Source organism: Ipomoea nil, unplaced genomic scaffold, assembly GCF_001879475.1.
Source record: "Ipomoea nil cultivar Tokyo-kokei standard unplaced genomic scaffold, Asagao_1.1 scaffold1978, whole genome shotgun sequence".
NCBI classification, from domain to species: domain Eukaryota; kingdom Viridiplantae; phylum Streptophyta; class Magnoliopsida; order Solanales; family Convolvulaceae; genus Ipomoea; species Ipomoea nil.
This window is the reverse complement of record NW_017618406.1, coordinates 1,814,943-1,827,793: the sequence shown is the minus strand read 5'-3', so window position 1 is coordinate 1,827,793 and position 12,851 is coordinate 1,814,943. Positions and strand designations below refer to the sequence as shown.

The 12,851-nt window shown below is 34.6% G+C and overlaps 2 protein-coding genes across 2 annotated transcripts; both read left to right on the top strand.

Annotated features, from left to right (window-relative positions):
* Positions 1–597: 597 nt before the first annotated feature.
* On the top strand, positions 598–2,065 carry LOC109147222 (F-box/FBD/LRR-repeat protein At1g13570-like). The gene is made up of 3 exons (XM_019294853.1): positions 598–1,251; positions 1,352–1,525; positions 1,605–2,065. The coding sequence occupies exons 1-3, from the start codon at positions 598–600 to the stop codon at positions 1,953–1,955; spliced, it is 1,179 nt and encodes a 392-aa protein (XP_019150398.1). The 3' UTR covers positions 1,956–2,065.
* A 3,648-nt stretch (positions 2,066–5,713) lies between these two features.
* LOC109147221 (protein FAR1-RELATED SEQUENCE 5-like) lies at positions 5,714–6,992 on the top strand. The gene is made up of 2 exons (XM_019294852.1): positions 5,714–6,320; positions 6,436–6,992. Exons 1-2 carry the CDS (start codon positions 5,714–5,716, stop codon positions 6,990–6,992), a joined length of 1,164 nt encoding a protein of 387 aa, XP_019150397.1.
* The last annotated feature ends 5,859 nt before the right edge of the window (positions 6,993–12,851 follow it).

The window sequence follows — 12,851 nt, the reverse complement described above, 5'->3', positions numbered from 1 at the left end:
TATCACTAGATAATTAAACTTTAATTTGTGTTTAAATAATTATATTTTAATTTGTAAAATAATTATAATTTATTTAATTATATTTAACACTAATATAATTTATTTAATTTATATATAGATAAAATGTAAAATCCCTAAAACTAAAATGAAATCCTAGATCCAAACCAAACATCAGAGGTGAGGGTTTCTGTCTCCACTCAGCCGTCTCTCTGTCTTCGCCATTCAGCCCTGCGACTCAGGCGTCTCTCTGTCTCTCCACCAGCGGTCGGCCTTAGTTTTCTCCGTTTCATAACCCGTAAAATGCCCAAACCAAACATCAGAGGTGAGGGTTTCTATCACTTTTCCCTCAATCTCTGTATTCTTCCCAACTCTTCCTAATTTCCTTTTATTTACCAAATACGAAATCTTGTCGTTGAAGAATAGAACAACGATTTTAGCTTTTGATTTCGACTTGCGCCTCATTGTTCTTTCAATTTAATGGCTCGACGTCGGCGACTCAAAACCGCACCGGATGCAACTAGGGATTTAATAAGTGAGCTTCCGGTAGAGGTAAAGGACAGAATTTTGGAGTGTTTGCCCACCCAAGACGCCTCCAGAATGACTCTGCTCTCAAGGCACTGGAATGATCTTTGGTTGCAGCATGGGCGGCTTGCGTTCGATTTGGACTTCTTGTATAGTGTGTGGTATGACGATGATGAAGAAGATGGTATAACCCTTGGGAACATAATCAATAATATCCTGCTTCCCCGTGCTGGGCCTGTTAAGAAATTTACTCTACAGATTTCGTATGAGGATCCTCAGCCGCCGCAGTTTGATATTGATAGGTGGTGTCTTTTTCTGTCAAAAAATGGTGTGGAGGAACTTAACATATGTTTAGATAGTGAGGAAAAGAGATATCAGGTGCCATTTTGTTTACTCTCTTGCAGGACAATTAAGGAACTGAAAGTCCGAGGTCCCTCTATTGATTTACCTGTAAATGCTTGTGGTATATTTTCCAATGTCACTTCATTAGCTTTCTACAGTGTTGAATTGAAGTTCAGTGTTAGTGGAATTGCCTCTAGTATTAGTTTTCCTAAACTTGAGAAGCTGGCTTTTGGATATTGTCGAGGGATCAATAAGTTTGAGATCGGCCAGCCAAAGCTTGAAATGTTATCTGTTATTGGTTCTATATATGGTGTAGTTTATTCGAGATGGTTGGCACCGCATTTGAAAAACATTAAGACTCTTTGGTTGTGTGGTTCTTCGTTGTGGGTGAGAATCTAACTCATTTTACCTAATATAATTCTTTACCTTCTAGCTTGTTAAAGTTCTTGTGGTGGCTAATGTTGTTTCTTTGTTCCTATTTTTCAAGGATATGGATGTATCTGTGTTTCCAACTGCAATAAATTTGCAAGTGATGAAGATATATCAATTAAATTTTGATCTTCGGAAGCACCTCGCCGTTGCTATGCAATTACTTCAAAAATGCCCCAACCTATGTGAACTGCGGATTATTGCGAATGACCTAGAGTTTGTATATGGCCCTGTATGATTCTTCTTGTTTTGCTTTTTCAAATGTCCTCATAGTTGGTATTGTTTTTCATTCATTTCTTCTTGAGTTATAGTTAGCTTGGAATGATGACGAAGAAGGTGCTTCAAGGCTTTTGGAGGATCCAAACGGTGGCTTTGTTATTCAGGATCTAAAGATGCTTAACACAATCAAGATTGAATCATTTAGTGACAACGCAATCGAAATGCTTTTTATGAAAATGCTGCTTTCAAAATCCCCTGCGCTAGAGAGAGTTGTTATTGTGAAGTCTTGGCGTACGAATGCCCTGGCGAGAAAAATCCAAAGGAAGTTGGAATGCTTCCCTCGTGCATCTCCAAACGCACAAATTGTCTGCACGGGCAATTACTATGCATCTATGCATAATGATTGGAAGGATACCCATGGTTTTGTACTTTCAAAAACTTAGTATGGTGAATCTCCATGGGTTCTATTTGGTTGCAGCTTAGAAATGTAAGCAAACTAGAAATGTAAGCAAATGTTTTGTTGGAAGTTGAAATGTTTTCTAATTTGTTCGCATTGTGGGAAATTAAGAATGTTCCTATATATATTTGCTTTTGTTAATAAATAACTTCAATTATGCTGCCTCTTTTTTTTTCTTCCCTGTAAAAAAATTCCTGCCTTACATAGGCCTATTACTAGTCACTAAAGCATTCTCATATAAATGAGGAGCTCTCAAGCATAATTTCATCAACAGAAAATTTCACTACACTTATCAAACCGATTCAAAACAAAGTGAAATGTCATTTGAAAATATGCAACAATTAATAGATCAACACGTACTACTCAATAAAGATGCAATCTTTTCCGTGTAAGGCGGAAGCAGATAATAAAAAAAGGCTCATTTCATCAGCTTCTTTTTGCGTGACAAAATAATGTGGATTACTATCCTCCATAGCTGGACGTGCTTTGTCATCATCAAGAAACTCAAATTTTCAAATAGGCTCATTATGCTACATGACAATTTTGTTGATTACATAAAACCAAACAAATAACCGCATATAACCATCATAGTCATTGTCGTAAGTGTAGTCAAAGAAGAAATCATTGAACTTGAGTCGAGTAGGACTGGTCCAAATATTTCTTCATCCGGTGGACAATACAACATTTCTAGCATTTTCTTGATAAAAATTCTAAAATATTGTTAAGAATCTCTACCGAAAGTTCATTGATTCTATCTTTCTCTGACATAATCCATATAACTTTTACATATGAAAATTAAAGAGCAAATAAATTAAAACTAAAACATAATCCTTAAATGGGTGGACCTGGTAAGTGGTAATTGTAGTTAAGTAAAGTAGAAATAAGAACAATAGTTCAAAATCCGGATTGAAATTATATTACTTAAATAAATTTCTAAAATATGAATTCAAAACCAACAAGTGAGTAGCAAGTTAGCATTCAAATGGTATAAACCCTATCGTTCAATCCCAATATGTAAAACTGAAAACATTTTGCATTATAAAATGACAATATTTATGTTATTTTAGTACATTAGAAAACTTAAAAAAAAAAAAAAAAACCACTGTACAAAAATCTAAAGCTTAGTAGTAAGCTAATGAAATGTTAGCAAATTAGTCAACTTTTATTTAATGATAGGTATGCAATATTATTAGTTAAATAAATTAAACTTTAACATCCCAAACATAGACAGAGACCTTAAATCCCCAAATTTAATTGGCTTTGGACCTGGTGCCCATTCCCACCCTACAAGTTTTTAAAATTATCATATTTTTTATAATTAATAGTAGTACATTCCTTTAATTTAAACATTTTAAGTAGGGGTGTGCAAACTTTAGTGAAAGTTCGATTAATAGATCGAATCAATAAATTTTAATTAATTATATTTTAACCAAAATATTTCGATTCAATTAATGGTGGGAGGTTTTATAAAATTTCAATTAATGATTAATTCGCTTCAAAATTATTAAATAAATAAATATATATATATATATATATATATATATATATATATATATATATATATATATATATATATATATAGAGGGAAGGGCTCCCGTGCATTTACTCCTTCCCGTGTATAATGAGGTTAAATCTAAGCCCCACGTAGCTCTTGACCGAACGAATCAGATTAATAGGAAAAATTAAGCGCGAATTGCTCATTAAGGGCATTTTTGTCCTTTTGATTATATTAAAAAAAAATAAAAAATCTGTTCTTCTTCTTCTTCGAGCGTTTTCAAAATTCACCATTGATTCCTAATCTTCTATATTTCCTAATCTCAGACGAATTTACGATCTCTACGGAATTGGCAATAAGATCTATTCTCTTCGTCGTTCAATATCATATTCGTCAAAATAAACCCTAAACCCATCAAAAACGTCAACCAAAGAACAATGGAAGAATTCGATCGAGGTATTACCCAAATTCTATCGCTTTTTTGGAATTAATTTTATCTGCATTTGTATTGGCATCATTCTTGTCTTAATTACACGCACATTAAGCATGCAACTTAACCACCGAATTACTGAGCTACTTTAATTAATCCGAGCCTAGAGCCTTACGCACGTAGATGATTATGTAGCCGCATCATTTTTAAAAATGCACATATTACTGTTTTCCTCACACATGTTATCTGTTGAGCACACGCACATTAATTCCTTTCCAGACGCATGTTATGTTACTGGACTCTTTGACGCACGTTAAGTAATGACATAATATTTTAACAAACACTCACGCATATTAACTGTTTAACATGCGCACGTTAACTATTACCCTGACGCACGTTAATTTCTCACTTGCCGCACCTACTCTTGTATTTTATAAATCTGCCATATTGACAATGATCTGATTAACTTAACGCATATTAAGTGTTCACATTACGCACATAGAGGCTTGCAACAACACGATCATAACTTCATGCTTTATATCTTACAGTTCCCATTGACATTCAATCTACCAACAACTCCAGTTTGAGTCCCAGCAGCAGCAGCAATGGTCATACATTGACCATATCTCCTAGAATGACACAGTATTGGACTCCTCACTGTGAAGACGAAATCAGACCAGCAGTAGACATGATTTTTAAAACATTGGATGCTGGTATTGAATTCTACACTCATTATGCTGCGAAAGTCGGGTTTGACATGAGGTCTAGTTCCGTCGTTACAGAACGTGACGGGACAAAAACTCAAAAGCAAATCGTTTGCAATAGAGAAGGATTTAAGAATACAGGAGCTCAACATTGTCACTCGCAGTCAAGTGCAGATGCAGGGGAAGGTCCTTCCCGTCCAAAGCGGCGAAGGGTTTCAAACAGAACTGGTTGCAGAGCTAGGACTATGTTTAAGTACATTGGAGTAGCTGGGTACCAAGTTACCACTTTTATTGAAAAACATAATCACAACATGTCTTCGGTTCTGGCAAGGCAGTTTCTAAAGGGAAATAGAAACATCTCCAGTGTTCACCAGAAGTTTATACTCGACTGCGCTAAAGCAAATATTGGAGCATCAAAATCACACGGTTTATACAGTCAGATTGTGGGGGATTACTCTGAAGTTGGAGCAACTGTAGTGGACTTTAAAAATGTCAGAAGGGATCTCAGAGCATACATATTGGGAGCTGATGCACAAATACTGGTGCATAATCTTATTAAGAAACAAGAGATGTGCCTTGCATTTGCTTTTGACTACGAGGTTGATGAAGATGAGTAGATGAGCAGACTGTTTTGGGTAGATCCAATGTCAAAAAAGAAACAAACAGGTATATACTATTCTATTCACATTCTTGCGTACGTTTCATTAATTAATACACATTTAGCATTGCCTGATCTGTTGAGATGTGTTAAGATTTAGACACGCTCACTGTTTTATTGAAAAAGAGTTGAAATACAAATAAGCGCACATTTTCGTTTTATACCACGCATTTTAAACGCTACTGTCTCGCATATTAATGCGAAATTTCCAGAATTAGACCTCAATTACATATGTGTGCTATTTTAATACTTAATGTGCGTTACTCTAATTCTCTAAGTGCGGCAATTTGACACCTGCATACTGTGATGACGCTTTTTGTTTTGTAGGTACGATCTGGTTTTTACACCCTTCACCGGAGTTGATAACCATAAAAAATGTATAACATTCGGTGCTGGACTATTGTTGAAAGAAGACATTGAGTCTTATGTTTGGCTCTTTGAAAAATTTAAAAAGGCAATGGGTATGGAACTAAGAATAATTGTCACCGATCAAGATCCAGCTATGAAAGTGGTGATTCCAACAGTTTTCAAGCAAGCCAGGCATCGTTATTGCATGTGGCACATCATGTGTAAAGTTGGGGAAAAGGTGGGTCCTACGCTGAACAAGGATGAGGAATTCAGGAACAAACTGAACTCAATCGTTTGGACGTCATCTTTGGAACCTCCTGATTTTGAGAAGCAGTGGAGAGAGCTCATGGAAAAGTACAACTTAGTCGAACACAACTGGTTTAAAACTATGTTTGAGGCTAGAAAGCATTGGATCCCAGCGTATTTTAGAGATGGATTTATGGGAGGACTACTCAGGAAAACTTCTCGTTTCGAAAGTGAGAACTACACGTACAGCCGTTTTACTGGTCCCCAATCAAGCCTAGTTGAATTCATGATGAACTTTGACAGTGCTCTTAAATCACAACGTAACACAAACACAAAGCTCAACAGTGACAACGAAGGCTACAATCCAGATATGAAGACGCCTCTGGGGATTGAAAAGCACGCTTCAATCGTCTACACCATTACTGTTTTCTATCAAGTTCAGGAAGAAATATGTGCCTCCTGTTTCAAATGTATGGTGTTGAGTGTTAGAGAAGACGGTGGAATGTTGCACTATGATATTATGGATGGAAAGAACAAAAGATTTACTGTGGTGCACAATGTAAATGACCATGAGGCCAAATGCAGTTGGACTGTTGTGTAGACACATATTTGTGGTCTTTAGAGACCTTGAAAGGATCCCTCTGAAGTACGTGGTTAATCGGTGGACTAAGGATGCACCTTTAAAAGCTACATTTGAAATAGATGGTGTGATTTACAATCAGAATGGACCAAAGGATGAAAAGAAGATGTTGCTGAACAAAGTGTGGTCTGATATACACTGTTGTATGGATCTGGCAGGTTCAAACATGGAGCAATTGACTGCATTTTCCCAAGTGATTAATGAACAGAAACAGCTGCTACTGTCAGGAAAGGAAAAATTGTCCCCTCAGCACAGTAGGAGGACTGTTATAGAATCATATTGTGGATCAACAGAAATTTCAGAGATCAACATACTTCCACCGAAACATGCAAAGAACAAGGGCAGCGGCAAGTGTATCAAAAGCAGCAATGAGTTGGCAATGGAAAAAGAAGAGAGCAGGAGGTGCAATTTTTGTGGTGTTAGAGGAGATCACCATGACACCAGGACTTGCCCACTTAACCCCAAAAATAAGGACAAGCAAAAGGGTAAGAAAAAGGCATAGTAGACTATTTTTTCAACGCCTTTACAGTCGAGAACGAAAATGGATAGCAAATAGTATGAAACACAACTACTTAGTTAACTCATTTCAGAACGCTTTTTACAATTGAGATACTTGAATTTAATGTCCAGCTATTACTAGTTTTTGTTTTTATCACTGATTTGTGTTTAACAATCACTGCTACTAGCTTAATGTGCGTGTTATTACTACTTTACCTGCGTGCAGTTAATTCTTAATATGCGTTGATTACACTTTTAACGTACGTTACATTAAACCTTAATGTGCGTAGTACAGAAACAGAATGTGCGTTGGTTTATGTATAGAAACTTTGGTCCGTGGTAAATGCCAAAGTCTTTACATGCGTCCATTAACATTTAACTTGCGCGACATTAGAGCTTAATATGCGTATAAAGGCAACATTCAATGATAACATAATAGATCACATAATAGACATAAAATGATAATATATAAATTTTATTAATTCATAAATTGTATGACGAAAATAACAACAAGTAGTCACATAATACGCATAAAAATCTTGATATTTTCGTCATTATTCATCCTTATTACGCATCCTCCTCATTGATTACATCCTCATTAGCCAAGTTTCCAACAGGAGCGTCAGGCACCTGTTCATCCACCAAATCGTGAAAGTTACTAAACTGTATATACGTCAATAAAATTATATAAAAAAAGAAGGGAAAAACAATGTAAGTATGCAGTATATCACCTCTTGATCGAAATTATAATCTTCTCGATCATAAGCATATGTTGGGAACTCAGAATCGTCTTTCAGTAATATTGCACCAGTTCTCTCACAGAACATTAGCATATACCAAAGACTAGAGGTTTTGTTTCTGTAGGTATTATAGGCCACCTCAAATCTAATGAGTAGATAAGCTTTTCCTTCCACAAATCTGTTGCCGCGCCTTTGCGCAAACTGTTGTGGAATGTGCATATGAATAAAAGTCCCCTGAAATTATTTAAAAACAAAAAAAAAAACATATGGATCAACAGTAAATTTTATAAATATAAAATATTACTCCGTAAGATTTATATTACAGTAAAAAAAAAATAATACCTCTACATTGTGAAGTACACACTCTATAGATCGGATTCTTTCAGAACCTTTTGTTTCTGGCAAACGAATAACTTGAATGCGTTATTAATGAGATACTCCACTATTATAGGCGAATAACTTGAATGCGTACGTTTATTAACAAGTGGATTGCTTATCCGAAGCCTAATAACACGCACCCATTGAAGAATCCGTTTCCTATTATAATAAAGGGTATTATTATTCAAATAAATTTTTATTTTTATTTTTTTCCGTTTTCAATTTATATTATTTCACATATTGAAATATTTTTCTTCCATTTTTAAATAACTTTCCATTGTTATATGGCGTATGCATGTATTACTTAACATGTGCAGCAATATATTTTAAAATGCGCACGTTAACACGCTATTGTGCGTGTCTTTCATACTTAATGTGCGAGAGAGATTATATACTCGTTTCAATATATATACAGTATGGTAAGGAGATACTTGAATGCGTATAGTTATTAACAAGTGGATTGCTTATACGAATCCTAATAACACCCACCCATTGAAGAATCCGTTTCCTATTATAATAAAGGGTATTATTATTCAAATAAATTTTTATTTTTTTCCGTTTTCAATTTATATTATTTCACATATTGAAATATTTTTCTTCTATTTTTAAATACGTTTCCATTATTGTATGGCGTATGCACGTATTACTTAACATGTGCAGCATTATATTTTAAAATGCGCACGTTAACACGTTATTGTGCGTGTCTTTCCTACTTAATGTGCGAGACATTATATACTCGTTGACTTGGACAAAATAAAAAAAAAGATTAAAAAAAAAACAAAAAAAAAAACAATGGGTACGTTTTTTTAAAGATTGAATGACTAGACAACTTTAAAAGATTCCCATTATGGGAACACCTTTGACGGGACTTATTGCCCTAATATGCGTTACATATGCACTTAACATGCGTGTTGTTTATGTATAACTTAACATATATTTTTAAGAAAAAAAATATTAAAATGTGTCTATTAATATTACAGTTTGCTTTGGGGTGATCTTAAAAGGATATTTGTCAATTTATTCGTTAATATGCGCACTTTTATACTTTATTATTCGTGTATTTCAAACAAAGTATGCATTAGACTGTATGCTAACTGACTTAGATCCAATAAAAATAAAAAATGCGTTGACAAACCATAAAACTTGCGCAACATTAAACCTTATTTGCGTTAAAAAAGGAAGACAATATGCCTATATTAAACTCTTTATATGCGTTGAATTGTATAACATGCGTATATATATATTATATTGTGCGTACGAAAAATAAAGAAGTAATATAAAAAATATATATATGTATATATTTAATTGGCGGAACATTAATGCTTAATATGCGTAACAAATAAACAATATGCGAGTTGGCTTGTGTATTAAAACTTTACTTTATTAATAAATTTATCCAATGAAAATACATGCGTTACATAACATCTAACATGCGCAAACTGCCAAGATACAATATTATTGTAATACCCACTATCTTAGAAATAAAATTATATCCATGTTTATTAAATGTGGTCAACAAGTCAAAGCTTATCCAAATTTAATATTGGATGAAATTACTAAATTGCCCTTCCTTGCCCTTAAAGGTTAAGAAACCACTTTGGTCTTCGGATAAACATCTCATTTGAAAGAAGATAAGAGGAGTGGACTAGAGAGATAGAGGAAAAGAAAAATCTGGAAGCTTTGATCTCCATCTTCTTCAAGCTTAGGTCTCAAGTTATTGGAGTATTCTAGGAAATTTGACAAGGAGTATTTGGGTGAGCTAAATAGCTAAGATTTGGGTGTTTCAGGTAAGTGGTTAACTCTTCTCTCCTTATTACGCAACCCATATATATAACCTATTTTGAAATCTCTACTACTTTGGATACCCATTTTAGGGTTAGTATGAGTTAAAAATATTTTAGACTATGATATCTTTTGGGTTTGAAACGCTAAGCTGAAGTCTGGACTGGAATTCTTATGTATTTTGGAGTTTAGACTAAAATTGTGTTTGGGTTTGTTGGAACTGTGTTTTCGGATAAAGGTTTAGCTAAATGGCTGACTGAAATTAACACCATGTGTAGTGATGGTTGAATGGTTTATGGTTGCTGTGCTGGTAGTGGTTGGTCCTGAGTTTGATTCTGCTTTGCTAATATGGCTTTATGTTTGTTTTATGTATGTAATATATGCTTATAAAATGAATTATTTGTTCAAAGTGAGACTTAAAGTCTTAACCTCATGCTTATTAATTTAAGTTCTTACCAACTAAGCCATTTCAATCCCTTTGAAATTATTTTGGTTTAATAAACTATTCTATGATTTTTAAAGAGTTATGTACTAAGAAAATTATTATTTTGAGAATGGTTTATACCTTGCATATTTCTTAGTTTGATAAACTTATTATCTATTTTGGAAAAAGGTACTTTGTTATGTGATTTTAAAGAAATGATTTTTGCTACATCGGGCTATTTGATTATAATAACTATTTTGATCATTTGATCAAACTCATGAGGCAACCTACATCTTGTTGTTTGTTTTGTTTGGCTTGGAACGTTCCTAATTGCTCATTCCGAATCGTCGAGCTTGACTCATTCCGAATCGTCGAGTCTTTTGAATTATTTGTTGGAACGTTTCATCCGGCTCATTCCGAATCGTCGAGCCTGACTCATTCCGAATCGTCGAGTCTTTTTGGGACCATTATACTGATAATGGCATGTGCGGCCACTGAATATAATGGTGGTTGTAGGTTGCCAATGGGTCATATGTTAAGGAATGGTTTGTGCTTTTGAAAGTATTGTTTTATGAAATATTGTTGATGCCCATGTAGCTAAAGTTTCTTGTTTTGTGAGCTTATGTATAGTATGATGGAGAATATTATGACTTCGATATAGTTTAAAGATCAAGTTTTGCATCTAGTTATTACTCTAAAGTTTTTTGTATTATATTGGGGTTACTTGATCCGGGGTTGAGAGGAGTACCACTTACTGGGCATTAGCTCATTATTTGTATTTTTTTTCTCATGTTTCAGAGTAGTTAAGGACATGTGAATAGCACGAGCACAAGTGGTGAGGTCTCCAAGGTGACTTTTGAAACTAGGAGACTTAGTCCTAATTTTGGAGCGTATTACGGATTTTGTTTATTTTGGATATTCCTTTGACCCTTTGTATCTTTGGTAACACATTGTGCTTGGTTTGGTGCTTCTGATACATTTTGGACATACTACTCTTGATTGTAAATATTTAATAGTGGTGGTTTTGATGAGTTTTTGGGAAGAACTAGTTGTTTATATTTTGTCATATTGGGTCAAGGAATTATTATGTATTCAAGTGTTGTTATGAAGGTTCCGAGAGGTATGTATGGCTAGGCTTCGTATTGTTACAGGTTTTCATGTAGCGATACGGCCGGGTCATGTCCTAGAAGTGGGGCGTGACAGAGTGGTATCAGAGCCTAGGTTTAAATCCTTAGTTTGTCAAGAAGTTAAGTTTGAATTTTTGCAAGATTAGACTTTAACATAGCGGAAGATAAATTTAGGCTTTGGGCAAATTTTGGATGTGGTTTGCTAAACATTTTCGCTAATCTGGTTATACTTTCTCTGTTTTGAATTTAAGGAGTATTGCTTTACAAGGATCAGGAGAGGTGTTCCTAAATGTGGTCGAACTCGTCGAGTTGGGCTGTTGTTAAATGTGTCGCCTATTCCGAATATAGTTGTAGATGTTTACGTGCTGTGTGATTCAGGTTCTTTGCATTATTTTATTTATGAGAAGTTGCAAATGATTTAAATTTGCAAGCTAAGAAGTTGAGTGATCATTTGTATATTAATAACCGTATGGGACAGATGGTGGCGACAGATACTTGGTTTCAAGATTGTCATCTACAAATTAATGGGAGTGATGTGTCAATTGATTTAATTAAGCTAGATATGCAGGATTTAGATGTGATATTAGGAATGGATTGGCTATCCAGAAACTATGCCTACATTGATTGCGCTCGTTAGAATGTGGTATTTTAAATTCCTAGACAATCTATCTTTACTATTGGGACACTTTCCTAGGAGTGGAGTATTGGTTTCGGAAGTGCCATTGAAAGTAATTTCTACATTGAAAGCTAAGAAAGAATTGGCAAAAGGGTGTAGCGGTTTCTTGATTTATGTAATGGATACCCACCAGAAAGAAGTTAAGTTAGATGATATCCCAGTTGTTAAGGAATTTCCATACGTGTTCCCAGAGCGTTTACATAGGTTACCTCTAGATAGAGAAATTGAGTTTGAAATAGAGGTTGTTCCGAAACTATTCCAATCTCAAAGGCCCCTCACCATCTGAGCTACGTGAGTTAAAGGTACAATGCAAGAATTACTTGATATGGGATTTATTAGACCTAGTGTATCTCTTCGGCGTGCAACAATGTTATTTATGAAGAAAAAAAAATTTGTAGCTTGCGATTGTGTATTGACTCTCGGGAATTGAATAAAGTTACTATCAAGAACATGTATCTTCTACCTCGCATAGATGATTTATTTGACCAGTTGCAAGGTGCTAAATACTTCTCAAAAATTGATTTGAGATCAGAGTATCATCAATTGAAGGTTAAAGCTAGTGATGTACACAAGATTGCTTTTAGGACCCAGTATGGCCATTATGAATTTTTGGTGACGTTGTTCGGGCTAACTAATGCTCATGCTTTCTTTATGGATTTAATGAATAGGGCCCTAAAGACATTTATGGACAAATTTGTTGTGGTATTCATTAATGATATTTTGGCATATTCAAAGA